The sequence below is a fragment of the Pristiophorus japonicus genome, unplaced genomic scaffold (genome assembly GCF_044704955.1).
Source record: "Pristiophorus japonicus isolate sPriJap1 unplaced genomic scaffold, sPriJap1.hap1 HAP1_SCAFFOLD_339, whole genome shotgun sequence".
NCBI lineage: Eukaryota > Metazoa > Chordata > Chondrichthyes > Pristiophoridae > Pristiophorus > Pristiophorus japonicus.
In genome coordinates, this window is record NW_027253205.1 from 448,899 (window position 1) to 470,359 (window position 21,461).

The following is a 21,461-nucleotide window of genomic DNA, read 5'->3' on the forward strand; positions in this document are numbered from 1 at the left end:
AGAGAGGAACTCAATGGGTATGAAGAGGTAGGATTCTCCTCCTCCTCCGTCCCATGGCCGGTTCCCCTCCTCCTCCTCCTCCGTCATGGCCGTCTCCTCCTCCTCCTCCTCCTCCTCCTCCGTCATGGCCGTCTCCTCCTCCTCCTCCTCCTCCGTCATGGCCGTCTCCTCCTCCTCCTCCTCCTCCGTCATGGCCGTCTCCCCTCCTCCTCCTCCTCCTCCGTCATGGCCGTCTCCCTCCTCCTCCTCCTCCTCCTCCTCCGTCATGGCCGTCTCCTCCTCTCCTCCTCCTCCTCCTCCTCCGTCATGGCCGTCTCCTCCTCCTCCTCCGTCATGGCCGTCTCCTCCTCCTCCTCCTCCTCCTCCGTCATGGCCGTCTCCTCCTCCTCCTCCTCCTCCTCCTCCTCCGTCATGGCCGTCTCCTCCTCCTCCTCCTCCTCCTCCGTCATGGCCGTCTCCTCCTCCTCCTCCTCCTCCTCCTCCGTCATGGCCGTCTCCTCCTCCTCCTCCTCCTCCTCCGTCATGGCCGTCTCCTCCCTCCTCCTCCTCCTCCGTCATGGCCGTCTCCTCCTCCTCCTCCTCCTCCTCCGTCATGGCCGTCTCCTCCTCCTCCTCCTCCTCCTCCGTCATGGCCGTCTCCTCCTCCTCCTCCTCCTCCTCCGTCATGGCCGTCTCCTCCTCCTCCTCCTCCTCCTCCTCCGTCATGGCCGTCTCCTCCTCCTTCTCTCCTCCGTCTGGCCTCCTCCTCCTCCTCCTCCGTCATGGCCGTCTCCTCCTCCTCCTCCTCCTCCTCCGTCATGGCCGTCTCCTCCTCCTCCTCCTCCTCCTCCGTCATGGCCGTCTCCTCCTCCTCCTCCTCCTCCTCCGTCATGGCCGTCTCCTCCTCCTCCTCCTCCTCCTCCGTCATGGCCGTCTCCTCCTCCTCCTCCTCCTCCTCCGTCATGGCCGTCTCCTCCTCCTCCTCCTCCTCCTCCGTCATGGCCGTCTCCTCCTCCTCCTCCTCCTCCTCCGTCATGGCCGTCTCCTCCTCCTCCTCCTCCTCCTCCGTCATGGCCGTCTCCTCCTCCTCCTCCTCCTCCTCCGTCATGGCCGTCTCCTCCTCCTCCTCCTCCTCCTCCGTCATGGCCGTCTCCTCCTCCTCCTCCTCCTCCTCCGTCATGGCCGTCTCCTCCTCCTCCTCCTCCTCCTCCGTCATGGCCGTCTCCTCCTCCTCCTCCTCCTCCGTCATGGCCGTCTCCCTCCTCCTCCTCCTCCTCCGTCATGGCCGTCTCCTCCTCCTCCTCCTCCTCCGTCATGGCCGTCTCCTCCTCCTCCTCCTCCGTCATGGCCGTCTCCTCCTCCTCCTCCTCCGTCATGGCCGTCTCCTCCTCCTCCTCCTCCTCCTCCGTCATGGCCGTCTCCTCCTCCTCCTCCTCCTCCTCCGTCATGGCCGTCTCCTCCTCCTCCTCCTCCTCCTCCGTCATGGCCGTCTCCTCCTCCTCCTCCTCCTCCTCCGTCATGGCCGTCTCCTCCTCCTCCTCCTCCTCCTCCGTCATGGCCGTCTCCTCCTCCTCCTCCTCCTCCTCCGTCATGGCCGTCTCCTCCTCCTCCTCCTCCTCCTCCGTCATGGCCGTCTCCTCCTCCTCCTCCTCCTCCTCCGTCATGGCCGTCTCCTCCTCCTCCTCCTCCTCCTCCGTCATGGCCGTCTCCTCCTCCTCCTCCTCCTCCTCCGTCATGGCCGTCTCCTCCTCCTCCTCCTCCTCCTCCGTCATGGCCGTCTCCTCCTCCTCCGTCATGGCCGTCTCCTCCTCCTCCTCCGTCATGGCCGTCTCCTCCGTCATGGCCGTCTCCTCCTCCTCCTCCGTCATGGCCGTCTCCTCCTCCTCCGTCATGGCCGTCTCCTCCTCCTCCTCCTCCTCCGTCATGGCCGTCTCCTCCTCCTCCTCCTCCTCCGCCATGGCCGTCTCCTCCTCCTCCTCCGCCATGGCCGTCTCCTCCTCCTCCTCCTCCGTCATGGCCGTCTCCTCCTCCTCCTCCTCCTCCTCCGTCATGGCCGTCTCCTCCTCCTCCTCCTCCTCCTCCGTCATGGCCGTCTCCTCCTCCTCCTCCTCCTCCGTCATGGCCGTCTCCTCCTCCTCCTCCGTCATGGCCGTCTCCTCCTCCTCCTCCTCCTCCGTCATGGCCGTCTCCTCCTCCTCCTCCTCCTCCGCCATGGCCGTCTCCTCCTCCTCCTCCTCCTCCGCCATGGCCGTCTCCTCCTCCTCCTCCTCCGTCATGGCCGTCTCCTCCTCCTCCTCCTCCTCCGCCATGGCCGTCTCCTCCTCCTCCTCCTCCTCCGCCATGGCCGTCTCCTCCTCCTCCTCCTCCGCCATGGCCGTCTCCTCCTCCTCCTCCTCCGCCATGGCCGTCTCCTCCTCCTCCTCCTCCGCCATGGCCGTCTCCTCCTCCTCCTCCTCCGCCATGGCCGTCTCCTCCTCCTCCTCCTCCGCCATGGCCGTCTCCTCCTCCTCCTCCTCCGCCATGGCCGTCTCCTCCTCCTCCTCCTCCTCCGCCATGGCCGTCTCCTCCTCCTCCTCCTCCTCCGCCATGGCCGTCTCCTCCTCCTCCTCCTCCTCCGCCATGGCCGTCTCCTCCTCCTCCTCCTCCTCCTCCGCCATGGCCGTCTCCTCCTCCTCCTCCTCCTCCTCCGCCATGGCCGTCTCCTCCTCCTCCTCCTCCGCCATGGCCGTCTCCTCCTCCTCCTCCTCCGCCATGGCCGTCTCCTCCTCCTCCTCCTCCGCCATGGCCGTCTCCTCCTCCTCCTCCTCCGCCATGGCCGTCTCCTCCTCCTCCTCCTCCTCCTCCGCCATGGCCTCCTCCTCCTCCTCCTCCTCCGCCATGGCCGTCCTCCTCCTCCTCCTCCTCCGCCATGGCCGTCTCCTCCTCCTCCTCCTCCGCCATGGCCGTCTCCTCCTCCTCCTCCTCCTCCGCCATGGCCGTCTCCTCCTCCTCCTCCGCCATGGCCGTCTCCTCCTCCTCCTCCGCCATGGCCGTCTCCTCCTCCTCCTCCATGGCCGTCTCCTCCTCCTCCTCCGCCATGGCCGTCTCCTCCTCCTCCTCCTCCTCCTCCGCCATGGCCGTCTCCTCCTTCTCCTCCTCCTCCTCCTCCTCCTCCTCCTCCGTCATGGCCGTCGCCTCCTCCTCCTCCTCCTCCGTCATGGCCGTCGCCTCCTCCTCCTCCTCCTCAGTCATGGCCGTCGCCTCCTCCTCCTCCTCCTCCTCCTCAGTCATGGCCGTCGCCTCCTCCTCCTCCTCCTCAGTCATGGCCGTCGCCTCCTCCTCCTCCTCCTCCGTCATGGCCGAAGCCTCCTCCTCCTCCTCCTCCTCCGTCATGGCCGTCGCCTCCTCCTCCTCCTCCTCCTCCGTCATGGCCGTCGCCTCCTCCTCCTCCTCCTCCTCCGTCATGGCCGTCGCCTCCTCCTCCTCCTCCTCCTCCGTCATGGCCGTCGCCTCCTCCTCCTCCTCCTCCTCCGTCATGGCCGTCGCCTCCTCCTCCTCCTCCTCCGTCATGGCCGTCGCCTCCTCCTCCTCCTCCTCCGTCATGGCCGTCGCCTCCTCCTCCTCCTCCTCCGTCATGGCCGTCGTCTCCTCCTCCTCCGTCATGGCCGTCGTCTCCTCCTCCTCCTCCTCCTCCTTCTCCGTCATGGCCGTCTCCTCCTCCTCCTCCTTCTCCGTCATGGCCGTCTCCTCCTCCTCCTTCTCCGTCATGGCCGTCTCCTCCTCCTCCTTCTCCGTCATGGCCGTCTCCTCCTCCTCCTTCTCCGTCATGGCCGTCTCCTCCTCCTCCTCCTCCTCCTCCTCCTTCTCCGTCATGGCCGTCATGGCCCTCTCCGTCTCCGTCTCCGTCTCCCCCCTCCCTCCCTCTCTGCGCCTTCCTGTGGCCTGGGTCCCACAGATATCCACTGCCAATGCCAGCTCACCGCGAGCCTCCCCATTCTTCAGACAGCGAGTGTCAGAAGGGTACTTATCCCGGGAAGCGGGAGGGGGGGGGTGGAATGGCCACTGAATGTCCACACTTGCTTTCCAGCACCAATCATTGAGCGCCACAAACGGTGCAGGAAATGCCCAGGCTCCATCCCTGGCCTGTGATCCGTTACATGTTCTTGTCACTGCCCAGTGACCCCTGGGTTAGAGAGAGAGGGGAAATCAGCCAGGGTTCCTGCTCCTGATCCCTGCCCAGTGACCCCTGGGTTAGAGAGAGGGGGAAATCAGCCAGGGTTCCTGCTCCTGATCACTGCCCAGTGGCCCCTGGGTTCGAGAGAGGGGAAATCAGCCAGGGTTCCTGCTCCTGATCACTGTCCAGTGACCCCTGGGTTAGAGAGGGGAAGTCAGCCAGGGTTCCTGCTCCTGATCACTGTCCAGTGACCCCTGGGTTAGAGAGAGAGAGAGGGGAAATCAGCCGGGGTTCCTGCTCCTGATCACTGCCCAGTGACCCCTGGGTTAGAGAGAGAGAGAGGGGAAATCAGCCAGGGTTCCTGCTCCTTATCACTGCCCAGTGACCCCTGGGTTAGAGAGAGAGGAGAAATCAGCCAGGGTTCCTGCTCCTGATCACTGCCCAGTGACCCCTGGGTTAGAGAGAGAGGGGGAAATCAGCCAGGGTTCCTGCTCCTGATCACTGCCCAGTGACCCCTGGGTTAGAGAGAGAGAGGAAATCAGCCAGGGTTCCTGCTCCTGATCACTGCCCAGTGACCCCTGGGTTAGAGAGAGAGAGAGGGGAAATCAGCCAGGGTTCCTGCTCCTGATCACTGCCCAGTGACCCCTGGGTTAGAGAGAGAGAGAGGGGAAATCAGCCAGGGTTCCTGCTCCTGATCACTGCCCAGTGACCCCTGGGTTAGAGAGAGAGGGGAAATCAGCCAGGGTTCCTGCTCCTGATCACTGCCCAGTGACCCCTGGGTTAGAGAGAGAGAGGAAATCAGCCAGGGTTCCTGCTCCTGATCACTGCCCAGTGACCCCTGGGTTAGAGAGAGAGAGAGGGGAAATCAGCCAGGGTTCCTGCTCCTGATCACTGTCCAGTGACCCCTGGGTTAGAGAGGGGAAGTCAGCCGGGGTTCCTGCTCCTGATCACTGCCCAGTGACCCCTGGGTTAGAGAGAGGGGAAATCAGCCGGGGTTCCTGCTCCTGATCACTGCCCAGTGACCCCTGGGTTAGAGAGAGGGGAAATCAGCCAGGGTTCCTGCTCCTGATCACTGTCCAGTGACCCCTGGGTTAGAGAGAGAGGGGAAATCAGCCAGGGTTCCTGCTCCTGATCACTGCCCAGTGACCCCTGGGTTAGAGAGAGAGGAGAAATCAGCCAGGGTTCCTGCTCCTGATCACTGCCCAGTGACCCCTGGGTTAGAGAGAGAGGGGGAAATCAGCCAGGGTTCCTGCTCCTGATCACTGCCCAGTGACCCCTGGGTTAGAGAGAGAGAGGAAATCAGCCAGGGTTCCTGCTCCTGATCACTGCCCAGTGACCCCTGGGTTAGAGAGAGAGAGAGGGGAAATCAGCCAGGGTTCCTGCTCCTGATCACTGCCCAGTGACCCCTGGGTTAGAGAGAGAGAGAGGGGAAATCAGCCAGGGTTCCTGCTCCTGATCACTGCCCAGTGACCCCTGGGTTAGAGAGAGAGGGGAAATCAGCCAGGGTTCCTGCTCCTGATCACTGCCCAGTGACCCCTGGGTTAGAGAGAGAGAGGAAATCAGCCAGGGTTCCTGCTCCTGATCACTGCCCAGTGACCCCTGGGTTAGAGAGAGAGAGAGGGGAAATCAGCCAGGGTTCCTGCTCCTGATCACTGCCCAGTGACCCCTGGGTTAGAGAGAGAGGGGAAATCAGCCAGGGTTCCTGCTCCTGATCCCTGCCCAGTGACCCCTGGGTTCGAGAGAGGGGAAATCAGCCAGGGTTCCTGCTCCTGATCACTGCCCAGTGGCCCCTGGGTTCGAGAGAGGGGAAATCAGCCAGGGTTCCTGCTCCTGATCACTGTCCAGTGACCCCTGGGTTAGAGAGGGGAAGTCAGCCGGGGTTCCTGCTCCTGATCACTGCCCAGTGACCCCTGGGTTAGAGAGAGGGGAAATCAGCCGGGGTTCCTGCTCCTGATCACTGCCCAGTGACCCCTGGGTTAGAGAGAGGGGAAATCAGCCAGGGTTCCTGCTCCTGATCACTGTCCAGTGACCCCTGGGTTAGAGAGAGAGGGGAAATCAGCCAGGGTTCCTGCTCCTGATCACTGCCCAGTGACCCCTGGGTTAGAGAGAGAGGGGAAATCAGCCAGGGTTCCTGCTCCTGATCACTGCCCAGTGACCCCTGGGTTAGAGAGAGAGAGGAAATCAGCCAGGGTTCCTGCTCCTGATCACTGACCCTGGAGTAATAGGGGCTGCTACCTGTCCTTCATCCCTGTGAGCAATGACCCCCGATAACCAGTGGTGTTTCTGCTGTTTCCAGATGTTCATTGTGGATAAGTTGGAGGGAGATCGCAGCACGCTGAACGAGTTCACTATCACCGGATCCACCTACGCACCAGAGGGTGAAGTGTGAGTAAATCAACCCCCTCACTAATAGCGAGTGGGTGGGGGGGGCGGGGTGGGGGTAAAACGTATCCAGTGTCGCCGTCTTAACAGTAAGAATGGGAGGTGGGCAATAGCTTTCTCTGGCACTCACTCAAACTGGAGAAAAACATTTCACGTCGTTTTCGATTTTGTCCTTCCAAAATTGAGTGAGTGAGTGTTTGGAGCTGCACTGTGGTGAAGTATTAGCAGCTATAGGTCCGTCGCTGGGGTGCGAGGTTTCGAATACGAGTGAGTGTACATGGGCTGTATTAGTGTAATAGTATTAGGCAGTCCCTCGTATCGAGGATGACCAAAAAGGGATGAGTTCACAGATGTTTCAATGAGGGGCCTGATATTCTCGGTCCCGAACCACATCCTGAAGGGTAGAAGATGCCTGTGCATGGATTTTTTTTTTAACGTGAGGTGACCGTTGCACACCAGCCACCACACGGGCTTGACAGAGCGAGGTCTTGGTCCAGTGGTGAGGATTAACCAAGACGACTGGAGACCAGCTCTGCTGCACGGACCCAGTGCGCGCACATGCTCCTACTATCCATAGAGCAAGGCTGACCAGATCCATTCCCTTTTCCCATGACATTCGACTGCGCCTTTGTTATTACACGGGGCCCCAGAAGAGGCGAGGGCCCAGAGGCCAGCCCGCACTGCGAGGCTGTGAATAACAGCAGGATCCAAACCCTGCAGTCACTTGTGAACTCGCTGGTGTCTCAGCAGGTTGGATGAGAGACTGAATCCCTTACCACACACACACACACACAGCAGGTGAACGGTCTCTCCCCAGTGTGGACTCGCTGGTGTCGGAGGAGATTAAATGGGTGGGTAGAGTCTGTGATGGGGGAAGAGTGTCATCACCATAGGCAGTCCCTCGGAATCGAGGAAGACTTGCTTCCACTCTAACAGTCCTTAGGTGGCTGAACAGTCCCAATACGGGGAACCACAGTCCCTGTCACAGGTGGGACAGATAGACGTTGAGGGAAGGGGAGGGTGGGACAGATAGACGTTGAGGGAAGGGGAGGGTGGGACTGGTTTGCCGCACGCTCCTTCCGCTGCCTGCGCTTGGTCTCTGCACGCTCTTGGCGACGAGACTCGAGGTGCTCAGCGCCCTCCCGGATGCACTTCCTCCACTCCGGGCGGACTGGTCTTTGGCCCAGGGACTCCCAGGTGTCGGTGGGGATGTTGCACTTTATCAGGGAGGCTTTGAGGGTGTGTCCCTGTAACGTTTCCTCTGCCCACCTTTGGCTCGTTTGCCATGAAGGAGTTCCGAGTAGAGCGCTTGCTTTGGGGAGTCTCGTGTCGGGGGCATGTGGACAATGTGGCCCCGCCCAGCGGAGCTGGTCGAGTGTGGTCAGTGCTTCGATGTTGGGCCTGGGCGAGGACGCTAACGTTGGTGCGTCTGTCCTCCCGGGGGATTTTCAGCATCTTGCGGAGACATCGTTGGTGGTATTTCTCCAGCGACTTGAGGTGTCTACCGTATATGGGTAGAGGGTGATGGGGGAAAGTGTCCATGGGCTGTGGGAGGGGATTAACAGGTTGTGGGGTTGGGAGCGGGGGAATGGAATCGGAGCAGATTGACGATTGTGAGTTGGGCCCGGGATGGGGTTTGAAGAGGTTCCTCGTGGAAGTCTCTGTACTCCAAAGGCTCCACGCACTTCCACCCTGAACCCCCCAACATCACCAGGCTTGTCGCTGCCTCTCCTGTGCTAACTGCTTGCTGTTGTTGTTGCATGAACAGATTGAAAAATGGGCGTGTGGTTCGCTGCGGGCAGTATGATGGCCTGGTGGAGCTGGCTACGATCTGCGCTCTGTGTAACGATTCCTCGCTGGATTATAACGAGGTGAGAGTTCGTGACGGGGCAGTGTCCCCTCTCCCGCAGACCCTGGGAGTCGCCGGCTCGTGCCCAGCTCTGGCTCGCTCCAACGCTCTGCCGCGCTCTCTATCCATGGCTCGGAAATTCCCCCTCGAGGTCTTCCCGCGGGCAATTGCCCCCCGACTGGAGAATTTTTACGCAAGTACCTTGCGGTCCCGGAGGAGCGCGGGATTCCGGTGGAGAATACGATGTCTCCGCAAGGTCCTGCAAATCCCCTGGGAGGACAGGCGCACCAACATCAGTGCCCTCGATCAGCTTCGCTGGGCGGGGCCACATTGTTCGCATGCCAGACACGAGACTCCCTAAGCAATTGCTCTACTCGGAACTCCTTCACGGTAAACGAGCCAAAGGTGGGCAGCGGAAACGTTGCAAGGGACCACCCTCGAAGCCTCCCCTGGTAAAGTGCAACATCCCCCACCGACACCTGGGAGTCCCTGGGCCCAAAGACCAGTCCCGCCCGGAGTGGAGGAAGTGCATCCGGGAGGGCGCTGAGCACCTCGAGTCTCGTCGCCGAGAGCGTGCAGAGACCAAGCGCAGGCAGCGGAAGGAGCATGCGGCAAACCAGTCCCACCCTCCCCTTCCCTCAACGTCTGTCTGTCCCACCTGTGACAGGGTCTGTGGCTCCCGTATCGGACTGTTCAGCCATCAAAGAACTCACTTTGGGAGTGGAAGCAAGTCTTCCTCGATTCCGAGGGACTGCCTATGAAGGATGAAGGGATTCCGGTCGGGGGTGGGTGGTGAGGGGGGGGGCCTTCTCTTCCCGTGCTGCGGAGCGCGCTTCCGTCCTCCAGGTTCCCGCGCAGAAGGTGCAGTCACGTGAGAGTGCTCAGCCAGTCAGGTCAAAGCATTCCACTTGTTTCTGCGTATCTACGAGTTCTCAGTGCTATTAATGGGAACAAAACCTAACACGCAATAATAAAAACTCAAAAAAACAGACCACACATTTAAAATTAATTGAAATTAAAGTTATTATAGAAACATAGAGATTTACAAGCGCAGAAGGGAGGCCATTTCGGCCCATCGTGTCCACGCCGGCCGACAAAGAAGCACACGGCCCTTGGTCAACAGCCCCGAAGGTTACATATTATCCATCATCATAGGCAGTCCCTCGGAATCGAGGAAGACTTGCTTCCATCTTGGGTGACTGAACAGTCCAATGCGAGAGCCGCAGTCCCCGTCACGAGTGGGACAGATAGTCGTTGAGGGAAAGGGAGGGTGGGACTGGTTTGCCACACGCTCCTTCCGCTGCCTGCACCTGACCGCTTCACATTCGCAGCGACGAGACTCGAGGTGCTCAGCGCCCTTCCGGATGCACTTTCTCCACCGAGGGCAGTCTTTGGCCCAGGGACTCCCAGGTGTGGGTGGGGATGTTGCACTTTATCGGGGAGGCTTTGAGGGTGTGTCCCTTGTAACGTTTCCTCTGCCCACCTTTGGCTCGTTTACCGTGAAGGAGTTCCGAGTAGAGCAATTGCTTAGGGAACCTCGTGTCTGGGGGCCATGCGGACAATGTGGCCCTGCCCAGCGGAGCTGGTCGAGTGTGGTCAGTGCTTCGATGCTGGGGATGTTGGGCCTGGTCCAGGACGCTAACGTTGGTGCGTCTGTCCTCCCGGGGGATTTGCAGGATCTTGCGGAGACATCGTTGGTGGTATTTCTCCAGTGACTTGAGGTGTCTGCTGTACATGGTCCATGTCTCTGAGCCATACAGGAGGGCGGGTATCACTACAGCCCTGTAGACCGTGAGCTGGGTGGTGGATTTGAGGGCCTGGTCTTCAAACACTCTTTTCCTCAGGCGGCCGAAGGCTGCACTGGCGCACTGGAGGCGGTGTTGAATCTCCGCATCAATGCCCTATGAACAATGACGGAAACATAGAAACATAGAAAATAGGTGCAGGAGCAGGCCATTCAGCCCTTCTAGCCTGCACCACCATTCAATGAGTTCATGGCTGAACATGAAACTTCAGTACCCCCTTCCTGCTTTCTCGCCATAATCCTTGATCCCCGAGTAGTAAGGACTTCATCTAACTCCCTTTTGAATATATTTAGTGAATTGGCCTCAACTACTTTCTATGGTAGAGAATTCCACAGGTTCACCACTCTCTGGGTGAAGAAGTTTCTCCTCATCTTGGTCCTAAATGGCTTACCCCTTATCCTCAGACTGTGACTCCTGGTTCTGGACTTCCCCAACATCGGGAACATTCTTCCTGCATCGAACCTGTCTAAACCCGTCAGAATTTTAAACGTTTCTATGAGGTCCCCTCTCATTCTTCTGAACTCCAGTGAATACAAGCCCAGTTGATCCAGTCTTTCTTGATAGGTCAGTCCCGCCATCCCGGGAATCAGTCTGATGAATGTTCGCTGCACTCCCTCAATAGCAAGAATGTCCTTCCTCAGATTAGGAGACAAAAACTGTACACAATACTCCAGGTGTGGCCTCACCAAGGCCCTGTACAACTGTAGCAACACCTCCCTGCCCCTGTACTCAAATCCCCTCGCTATGAAGGCAAAGAGCACCCAGTCCGCCTCACACAACTGCGACACTAATGTTTTCTAAAAATAAAATATTATCCTGATTTGTAAAGTCTTTAAAATGATGGTTAAAAATAAACTTACTGTAGTGGGGAGGGTTTTTAACAATAAAACATGTGTTTATAATTTAATTTTATCGTCTTTTTGTGTTTTAGAACACTTGCGCCTGTAACAGTTGGCTATGCGCCTGCTTTTATCTGGTGCAAGATTTTTGAGGACATCTGCCGGGCAAGATATGGGTAACTCCCGCAATCTTGCCTGTGCAAATGTCCTCACTCCCAATACGTGCGAGATCTGTCCAGCTCCAGCTTGTCAGATTGGAAAAGGCAGGTTCCAGTGCATGTACATTGTGCGCTGAAAACCGGATTTTCCAATGCCTTTCTGGGTTCTTACACACTCCGTACCGACCCGGGGAGCCTGGGATTTCCAGGCCGATGTGTCTCTGCTCAGTGACGTGTGTCTTGATGGAGAAGCTCGACGCTGTCTTATGATGCTTCATCGGGGAAAGGAGCCCTCCATAAACCTCAACTTCGCCTTAACTCTGCTGCCCATATCCTAACTCGCACCAAGTCCCGCTCACCCGTCATACCTGTGCTCGCTGACCTTCGCTGGCTCCCAGTTAAGTAACACCTCCATTTTAAAATTCACCCCCTCGTAGTCAAATCTCTCTGGGGCCTTGCCCCTCCCTATCTCTGTAACCTCCTCCAGCCCCTACACCCCTCCCTATCTCTCTAACCTCCTCCAGCCCCTACAACCCTCCCTATCTCTGTAACCTCCTCCAGCCCCTACAGCCCTCCCTAACTCTGTAACCTCCTCCAGCCCCTACACCCCTCCCTATCTCTGTAACCTCTCCAGCCCCTACACCCCTCCCTATCTCTCTAACCCCCTACAGCCCTCCCTAACTCTGTAACCTCTCCAGCCCCTACACCCCTCCCTATCTCTGTAACCCCCTCCAGCCCCTACACCCCTCCCTATCTCTGTAACCCCCTCCAGCCCCTACACCCCTCCCTATCTCTGTAACCTCCTCCAGCCCCTACACCCCTCCCCATCTCTGTAACCTCCTACACCCCTCCCTATCTCTGTAACCTCCTCCAGCCCCTACAGCCCTACCTATCTCTGTAACCCCCTCCAGCCCCTACAGCCCTCCCCATCTCTGTAACCTCCTACAGCCCTCCCTATCTCTCTAACCTCCTCCAGCCCCTACAGCCCTACCTATCTCTGTAACCCCCTCCAGCCACTACAACCTTCGCATCTCTGTAACCTCCTACACCCCTCTCCATCTCTGTAACCTCCTACAGCCCTCCCTATCTCTGTAACCCCCTCCAGCCCCTACACCCCTCCCTATCTCTGTAACCCCCTCCAGCCCCTACACCCCTCCCTATCTCTGTAACCTCCTCCAGCCCCTACACCCCACCCTATCTCTGTAACCTCCTCCAGCCCCTACACCCCTCCCTATCTCTGTAACCTCCTCCAGCCCCTACTCCCCTCCCTATCTCTGTAACCTCCTCCAGGCCCTACAAACCCTCCCTATCTCTGTAACCTCCTCCAGCCCCTACACCCCTCCCTATCTCTGTAACCTCCTCCAGCCCCTACACCCCTCCCCATCTCAGTAACCTCCTACACCCCTCCCCATCTCTAACCTCCTACAGCCCTCCCCATCTCTCTAACCTCCTCCAGCCACTACAACCTTCGCATATCTCTGCGCTCCTTGCGTAGCCCCCGATTTCCATCACTCCACCATCAGCGGCCATGCCTTCAGCTGCCCAGGCCCTATCCCCCGGAATTCTCTCCCGAAACCTCTCCGCCTCGCTCTCCTTTTTAAGACGCTTCTTAAAACCTACCTCCTTGACACAGATTTTGGTCACCTGCCCCAATATCTCCTTATGTGGCTCAATGTCAAATTTAGTTTGATTGATCGTTCCTGTGAAGTGCCTTTGGACGTTTCAATTATGTCAAAGGTACTATATAAATGCAAGTTGTTGACTGCATCGAGCCCGTCAAGCAGAGGAGCCCGAGACCTGGGTGAAAGGTCACAGTACTTGACCATTGGCCTCGGTCGGTGTGTGTTCCTGCGCCGGTGCGGGCCGGGCGTTTAGCGCGAGTCACTGACCTGTCCTCCGCCCTCTCGCCAGGTGAAAGGAGCTTTCGAGAAGGTGGGCGAGGCGACCGAGACGGCCCTGTGCTGCCTGGTGGAGAAAATGAACGTGTTCGACACCAACCTGAAGGGGCTGACCAAAGTGGAGCGCGCCAACGCCTGTTGCTCGGTGAGTGAGAGCGACAGGAAAGGTCGAGGACCAGTGTGGAGGGCAGCTCTCTGTAAGATTAGCATCGCACGTCACGCACACATACCCAAAGCGTCTTGGGAGTTATAAGGCACTTTATTAAGGGTGCCGCAGTACAGCGGGACCTGGGGGTTACTTGTGCATGAAAGGATAGCATGCAGGTACAGCAAGTGATCAGGAAGGCCAATGGTATCTTGGCCTTTATTGCAAAGGGGATGGAGTATAAAAGCAGGGAAGTCAGCATGGATTTATGAAAGGGGGAAGTCATGTTTGACAAATTTGCTGGAGTTGTTTGAGGATGTAACGAACAGGGTGGATAAAGGGGGAACCAGTGGATGTGGTGTATTTGGATTTCCAGAAGGCATTTGACAAGGTGCCACATAAAAGGTTACCACACAAGATCAAAGTTCACGGGGTCGGGGGTAATATATTAGCACGGATAGAGGATTGGCTAACGAACAGAAATCAGAGAGTCGGGATAAATGGTTCATTCTCGGGTTGGCAATTAAAAACTCGTGGGGTGCCGCAGGGGTCAGTGCTGGGACCCCAACTATTTACAATCTATATTAACGACTTGGAAGAAGGGACTGAGTGTAACGTAGCCAAGTTTGCTGACGATACAAAGATGGGAGGAAAAGCAATGTTTGAGGAGGACACAAAAAATCTGCAAAAGGACATAGACAGGCTAAGTGAGTGGGCAAAAATTTGGCAGACGGAATATAATGTTGGAAAGTGTGAGGTCATGCACTTTGGCAGAAAAAAATCAAAGAGCAAGTTATTATTTAAATGGAGAAAGATTGCAAAGTGCTGCAGTACAGCGGGACCTGGGGGTACTTGTGCATGAAACACAAAAGGATAGTAGGCAGGTACAGCAAGTGATCAGGAAGGCCAGTGAAATCTTCCCCTTTATTGCAAAGGTGATGGAGTATAAAAGCAGGGAAGTCTTGCTACAGTTATACAGGGTATTGGTGAGGCCACACCTGGAGTACTGTGTGCAGTTTTGGTTTCCATATTTACGAAAGGATATACTTGCTTTGGAGGCAGTTCAGAGAAGGTTCACTCGGTTGATTCCGGGGATGAGGGGGTTGACTTATGAGGAAAGGTTGAGGAGGTTGGGCCTCTACTCATTGGAATTCAGAAGAATGATGAGGTGATCTTATCGAGACGTATAAGATTATGAGGGGGGCTTGACAAGGTGGATGCAGAGAGGATGTTTCCACTGATGGGGGAGACTAGAACTAGGGGGCATGGGCTTAGAATAAGGGGCCACCCATTTAAAACTGAGATGAGGAGGAATTTCTTCTCTCAGAGGGTTGTAAATCTGTGGAATTCACTGCCTCAGAGAGCTGTGGAAGCCGGGACATTGAATAAATTTAAGGCAGAGATAGGCAGTTTCTTAACCGATAAGGGGGCGGGCAGGGAAGTGGAGCTGAGTCCATGATCGGATCAGCCATGATGGTATTAAATGGCGGAGCAGGCTCGATGGGCTGTATGGCCTACTCCTGCTCCTATTTCTTATGTTCAAATTTAGTCAAACAGAACACAGTCAGGATAGACATACGACCGTGACAAGTAGCTGATACCGATCCCGATCGGATAGACAGCTGGTGGCACGAACCGTTCACTGCCTGCCTTGAAAAGCACTTTAGACCTCCTTTTTTTATTGGCCCTGGGGGTCTTCCCGCGGGCAATTGTCCCCCGAAGCTGGATATTTTTTTTACGAATTTGCCTGGTGGTGCAGGAGGCGTGGTCAGGTGTGACTGCTCAGCCAATCAGGTGAGTAGTTCACAGGTTCCCATTAATAGCACTGAGACTCGTGTATCTACCAGTTCTCAGTGCTATTAATGGGAACAAAAGCAATCTCACAAAATAATAAAAAAACAGACCACACATATTTAAAATTAATTGAAATTAGTTATGTCTTATAAAAATAAAATATATTTCTGATTTTTCAAAAAAGTTTTTTTAATTATGGTTAAAAATAAATTTACCGTAGTGGGGGGAGGGTTTTTAAGAATAAAATGTGTTTTTATAACTTTTATTTTAAAATGTGTGTGTATTTTTAAACACTTGCGCCTGTAACAGTCGGCTATCCACCCGTTTTTTTTTCAGGCGCAAGATTTTTGAGGACATTTGCAGGGCAAGATATCTGTAAATATCGGAAATCTTGCCCGTACAAATATGTCCTCGCTCTCAATCAAGCCAGAAACCTGACAGTTCGGAAAAGCCGGTTTTCTGCGCATGCGCATTGCGCGGTGAAAACCTGCTTTTCCGATGCCTTCCCGGGTCCGTCGAAACTTCGTACGGACCCGGGACATCGGAATTCCAGCACTAATTGTGTTTTTAGGGGTGGGCCTGGTGGGGAAGCGTGTTGGACAGGACCATTTAACCTATGGGGGCTCTTAACCAAACGGGGTGTCCAATGGCGAAACCCTCTCCTTCACGCATGTCTTTCTGGTTTATATTTTCTCCCAAGGTTGGAGTCAGACATGCCATTCTTGGCCTTCAGATGTTTGGAACTGCCCGTTATCAGTTATTGATGTTCACGCTGCTCAAGTTGCTTTAGCCATTGTGTGCCGCGGGATGCATCTTCAATTCCAACACCAGGCTGAAAAGACTTTTTGGTCTCCAGTTAATTTTTCCAATTCACAATTCCGTACAGCTCGGAGAGTGATGGCTGGGAGAAGTAGTGGTGGCGGGGCGGGGGGGGGGGATCAGGCAGGGGTAGCTCGGTGAGTGAGTTGGCGGGGGGGAGAATCGGACAGGGGCAGCTCGGGGAGTGAGTGAGAGGTGAGCGAGATCGGACAGGGGTAGATCGGGGAGTGAGGGAGGGAGAGGTGGGGGGGATCGGACATGAGAATTAATAAGAACATAAGAATTAGGAGCAGGAGCAGGCCATTCGGCCCCTCGAGCCTGCTCCACCATTCAATAAGATCATGGCTGATCATAGACCTCAACTGCACTATCCCCATAATCTCTCGATTCCCTCAATATCCAAAAATCTAGTGATCTCTGTCTGAAAGACGGAGCCTCCACAGCCCGCTGGGGTTGAGAATTTTCAAGATTCACAACCCTCCCGAGTGAAGAAATTCCTCCTCATCTCAGTCCTAAATATCCTGAGACGATGACCCCTGGTTCTCGGCTCCCTAGCCCGGGGGAAACATCCTCCCTGCGTTTACTCTGTCGAGCCCTGAAAGCATGTTGTATGTTTCAATGAGATCACCTCTCAATCTTCTAAACTCGAGAGAATACAGGCCTCATCTACTCAATCTCTCCTCCATAGGACAATCCGCCCATCCCAGGAATCAGTCTGGTGAACCTTCGCTGCACTCCCTCTATGACAAGTATATCCTTCCTTACGTAAGGAGACCAAAACTGCGCACAATACTCCAGGTGTGGTCTCACCAGGGCCCTGTATAATTGCAGTAAGACGTCTTTACTCTTCTACTCAAATCCATCATCATCATAGGCAGTCCCTCGGAATAGAGGAAGACTTGCTTTCACTCTAAAAATGAGTCCTTGGGTGGCTGAACAGTCCAATACGAGAACCACAGTCCCTGTCACAGGAGGGACAGACAGACGTTGAGGGAAGGGGAGGGTGGGACTGGTTTGCCGCACGCTCCTTCCGCTGCCTGCGCTTGGTTTCTGCACGCTCTCGGCGACGAGACTCGAGGTGCTCAGCGCCCTCCCGGATGCACTTCCTCCACTCCGGGCGGGACTGGTCTTTGGCCCAGGGACTCCCAGGTGTCGGTGGGGATGTTGCACTTTATCAGGGAGGCTTTGAGGGTGTCCTTGTAACGTTTCCTCTGCCCACCTTTGGCTCGTTTGCTGTGAAGGAGTTCAGAGTAAAGCGCTTGCTTTGGGGAGTCTCGTGTCTGGGGCATGCAGACAATGTGGCCCTGCCCAGCGGAGCTGATCGAGTGTGGTCAGTGCTTCGATGCTGGGGATGTTGGGCCTGGTCGAGGACGCTAACGTTGGTGCGTCTGTCCTCCCGGGGGATTTGCAGGATCTTGCGGAGACATCGTTGGTGGTATTTCTCCAGCGACTTGAGGTGTCCACTGCACCTGGTCCATGTCTCTGAGCCATACAGGAGGGCGGGTATCACTACAGCCCTGCAGACCATGAGCTGCTTGGTGGATTTGAGGGCCTGGTCTTCGAACACTCTTTTCCTGTTACAGCTGTGGAGAGATCTGGTCCGACCTCATCTGGAATAACTACGTTCAGGTCTGGGCACCTCAAAGGATCTATTTATTTTGGAGGGGGTGCAACGCAGATTCACCAGAATTATACCAGGGCTCCAAGGGTTAATAAATGAGGTCAGGTTTGCACAAACGAGACTTGTATTCCCTCAAGTCCAGAAGGTGAAGGGGCGATGTAATCGAGGTATTTGAGATGATTGAAAGTTTGGATAGGGTAGATCGAAAGAGACTGTTCCCTCTGGTGGTGGGGGGAGTCCAGAACAAGGGGGCAGAACCTTAAAATTAGGGCCAGGCCGTTCAGGGGTGGTGTTAGGAAGCGCTTCTCACTAAGGGGCAGTGGGAATCTGGAACTCTCTCCCCCAAAAAGCTCTTGTGGTTGGGAGACAATTGAACATTTCAAATCCGAGATTGGTTGATTTTTGTTGGGTAAGGGTATGAAGGGATATGGTGACAAGGCGGGTCGGTGGAGTTAAGATCGAGATGATCTGATTGAATGGCGGAACAGTCGCGAGGGGCTCCCCTCTTTGGCCCGCTTCATGTCCCTGTCGTTTCTCCCCTCCGCAGGTCATCAAGCAGCTGATGAAGAAAGAAGTGACATTGGAGTTCTCCCGGGACCGCAAATCCATGTCGGTGCTCTGCTCTCCCAACAAGCCCACCCGAACATCGGCAGGAGCCAAGATGTTTGTCAAGGTTTGCTCCCTCCCGCCCGCTCCTCCCTCCCTCCCTCCCTCCTCGTCCCTCCCTCCCTCCCTCCTCCGCCCTCCGCCCTCCCTCCCTCCTCGTCCCTCCGCCCTCCCTCCCTCCTCGTCCCTCCGCCCTCCCTCCCTCCTCGTCCCTCCGCCCTCCCTCCCTCCTCGTCCCTCCGCCCTCCCTCCCTCCTCGTCCCTCCGCCCTCCCTCCCTCCTCGTCCCTCCGCCCTCCCTCCCTCCTCGTCCCTCCGCCCTCCCTCCCTCCTCGTCCCTCCGCCCTCCCTCCCTCCTCGTCCCTCCGCCCTCCCTCCCTCCTCGTCCCTCCGCCCTCCCTCCCTCCTCGTCCCTCCGCCCTCCCTCCCTCCTCGTCCCTCCGCCCTCCCCCCTCCCTCCCTCTCCCTGTACTGACTGCTCTCTCGCCCCCCCTCTCTCTCCCTGTACTGATTCTGTTCTCTCGCCCCCTCTCTCTCCCTGTACTGACTGCTCTCTCGCCCCCCCTCTCTCTCCCTGTACTGACTGCTCTCTCGCCCCCCCTCTCTCTCCCTGTACTGACTGCTCTCTCGCCCCCCCTCTCTCCCTGTACTGACTGTGCTCCCTCGCCCCCCCTCTCTCTCCCTGTACTGACTCTGTTCTCTCGCCCCCCCTCTCTCTCTCTGTACTGACTCTGTTCTCTCGCCCCCTCTCTCCCTGTACTGACTGCTCTCTCGCCCCCCCTCTCTCTCCCTGTACTGACTCTGTTCTCTCGCCCCCCCCCCTCTCTCTCCCTGTACTGACTCTGTTCTCTCGCCCCCCCCTCTCTCTCCCTGTACTGACTCTGTTCTCTCGCCCCCCCCTCTCTCTCCCTGTACTGACTCTGTTCTCTCGCCCCCTCTCTCCCTGTACTGACTCTGTTCTCTCGCCCCCTCTCTCCCTGTACTGACTGCTCTCTCGCCCCCCCCTCTCTCTCCCTGTACTGACTGTGCTCCCTCGCCCCCCCTCTCTCTCCCTGTACTGACTCTGTTCTCTCTCTCTCCCTGTACTGACTCTGTTCTCTCGCCCCCCCTCTCTCTCCCTGTACTGACTCTGTTCTCTCGCCCCCTCTCTCCCTGTACTGACTGTGCTCCCTCGCCCCCCCTCTCTCTCCCTGTACTGACTCTGTTCTCTCGCCCCCCCTCTCTCTCTCTGTACTGACTCTGTTCTCTCTCTCTCTCTCTCCCTGTACTGACTCTGTTCTCTCGCCCCCCCTCTCTTTCCCTGTACTGACTCTGTTCTCTCGCCCCCTCTCTCCCTGTACTGACTGCTCTCTCGCCCCCCCTCTCTCTCCCTGTACTGACTCTGTTCTCTCGCCCCCTCTCTCCCTGTACTGACTGCTCTCTCGCCCCCCCTCTCTCTCCCTGTACTGACTCTGTTCTCTCGCCCCCCCCTCTCTCTCCCTGTACTGACTCTGTTCTCTCGCCCCCCCTCTCTCTCCCTGTACTGACTCTGTTCTCTCTCTCTCTCTCTCCCTGTACTGACTGCTCTCTCGCCCCCCCTCTCTCTCCCTGTACTGACTGTGCTCCCTCGCCCCCCCTCTCTCTCCCTGTACTGACTCTGTTCTCTCGCCCCCCCTCTCTCTCTCTGTACTGACTCTGTTCTCTCTCTCTCTCTCTCTCCCTGTACTGACTCTGTTCTCTCGTCCCCCCCTCTCTCTCCCTGTACTGACTGTGCTCTCTCGCCCCCCCTCTCTCTCCCTGTACTGACTGCTCTCTCGCCCCCCCTCTCTCTCCCTGTACTGACTCTGTTCTCTCGCCCCCCCCCTCTCTCTCCCTGTACTGACTCTGTTCTCTCGCCCCCCTCTCTCTCCCTGTACTGACTCTGCTCTCTCGCCCCCCCTCTCTCTCTCTGTACTGACTCTGTTCTCTCTCTCTCTCTCTCTCTCTCCCTGTACTGACTGCTCTCTCGCCCCCCCCTCTCTCTCCCTGTACTGACTCTGCTCTCTCGCCCCCCCCCTCTCTCTCCCTGTACTGACTCTGTTCTCTCGCCCCCCCTCTCTCTCTCTGTACTGACTCTGTTCTCTCTCTCTCTCTCTCTCTCTCCCTGTACTGACTGCTCTCTCGCCCCCCCCTCTCTCTCCCTGTACTGACTCTGCTCTCTCGCCCCCCCCTCTCTCTCTCTGTACTGACTCTGTTCTCTCTCTCTCTCTCTCTCTCTCTCTCCTGTACTGACTGCTCTCTCGCCCCCCCCTCTCTCTCTCTGTACTGACTCTGTTCTCTCTCTCTCTCTCTCTCTCCCTGTACTGACTGCTCTCTCGCCCCCCCCTCTCTCTCCCTGTACTGACTCTGCTCTCTCGCCCCCCCTCTCTCTCTCTGTACTGACTCTGTTCTCTCTCTCTCCCTGTACTGACTGCTCTCTCGCCCCCCCCTCTCTCTCCCTGTACTGACTCTGCTCTCTCGCCCCCCCCTCTCTCTCTCTGTACTGACTCTGTTCTCTCTCTCTCTCTCTCTCTCCCTGTACTGACTCTGCTCTCTCGCCCCCCCCTCTCTCTCCCTGTACTGACTCTGTTCTCTCTCTCTCTCTCTCTCTCCCTGTACTGACTGCTCTCTCGCCCCCCCTCTCTCTCCCTGTACTGACTCTGTTCTCTCTCTCTCTCTCTCTCTCCCTGTACTGACTGCTCTCTCGCCCCCCCTCTCTCTCCCTGTACTGACTCTGTTCTCTCTCTCTCTCTCTCTCTCTCCCTGTACTGACTGCTCTCTCGCCCCCCCCCCCTCTCTCTCCCTGTACTGACTCTGCTCTCTCGCCCCCCCCCCTCTCTCTCTCTGTACTGACTCTGTTCTCTCTCTCTCCCTGTACTGACTGCTCTCTCGCCCCCCCCCTCTCTCTCCCTGTACTGACTCTGCTCTCTCGCCCCCTCTCTCTCTCTCTGTACTGACTCTGTTCTCTCTCTCTCCCTGTACTGACTGCTCTCTCGCCCCCCCCTCTCTCTCCCTGTACTGACTCTGCTCTCTCGCCCCCTCTCTCTCTCTCTGTACTGACTCTGTTCTCTCTCTCTCCCTGTACTGACTGTTCCCTCGCCCCCCCCCTCTCTCTCCCTGTACTGACTCTGTTCTCTCTCTCTCCCTGTACTGACTGCTCTCTCGCCCCCCCTCTCTCTCCCTGTACTGACTCTGCTCTCTCGCCCCCTCTCTCTCTCTCTGTACTGACTCTGTTCTCTCTCTCTCCCTGTACTGACTGCTCTCTCGCCCCCCCCTCTCTCTCCCTGTACTGACTCTGCTCTCTCGCCCCCCCCTCTCTCTCCCTGTACTGACTCTGCTCTCTCGCCCCCTCTCTCTCTCTCTGTACTGACTCTGTTCTCTCTCTCTCCCTGTACTGACTGTTCCCTCGCCCCCCCC

General features: G+C 57.2%; 1 protein-coding gene across 1 annotated transcript in view; it reads left to right on the forward strand.

Moving 5' to 3' along the window:
• The window catches only part of LOC139250041 (sarcoplasmic/endoplasmic reticulum calcium ATPase 2-like), a 116,167-nt gene that overhangs the window by 73,142 nt on the left and 21,564 nt on the right, over positions 1–21,461 (forward strand). Inside the window, exons 9-12 of the mRNA XM_070872605.1 lie at positions 6,429–6,517; positions 8,283–8,385; positions 13,077–13,208; positions 17,990–18,115. Coding sequence (XP_070728706.1) covers positions 6,429–6,517; positions 8,283–8,385; positions 13,077–13,208; positions 17,990–18,115 — 450 coding nt within the window. The remainder of the gene's footprint in view (positions 1–6,428; positions 6,518–8,282; positions 8,386–13,076; positions 13,209–17,989; positions 18,116–21,461) is intronic.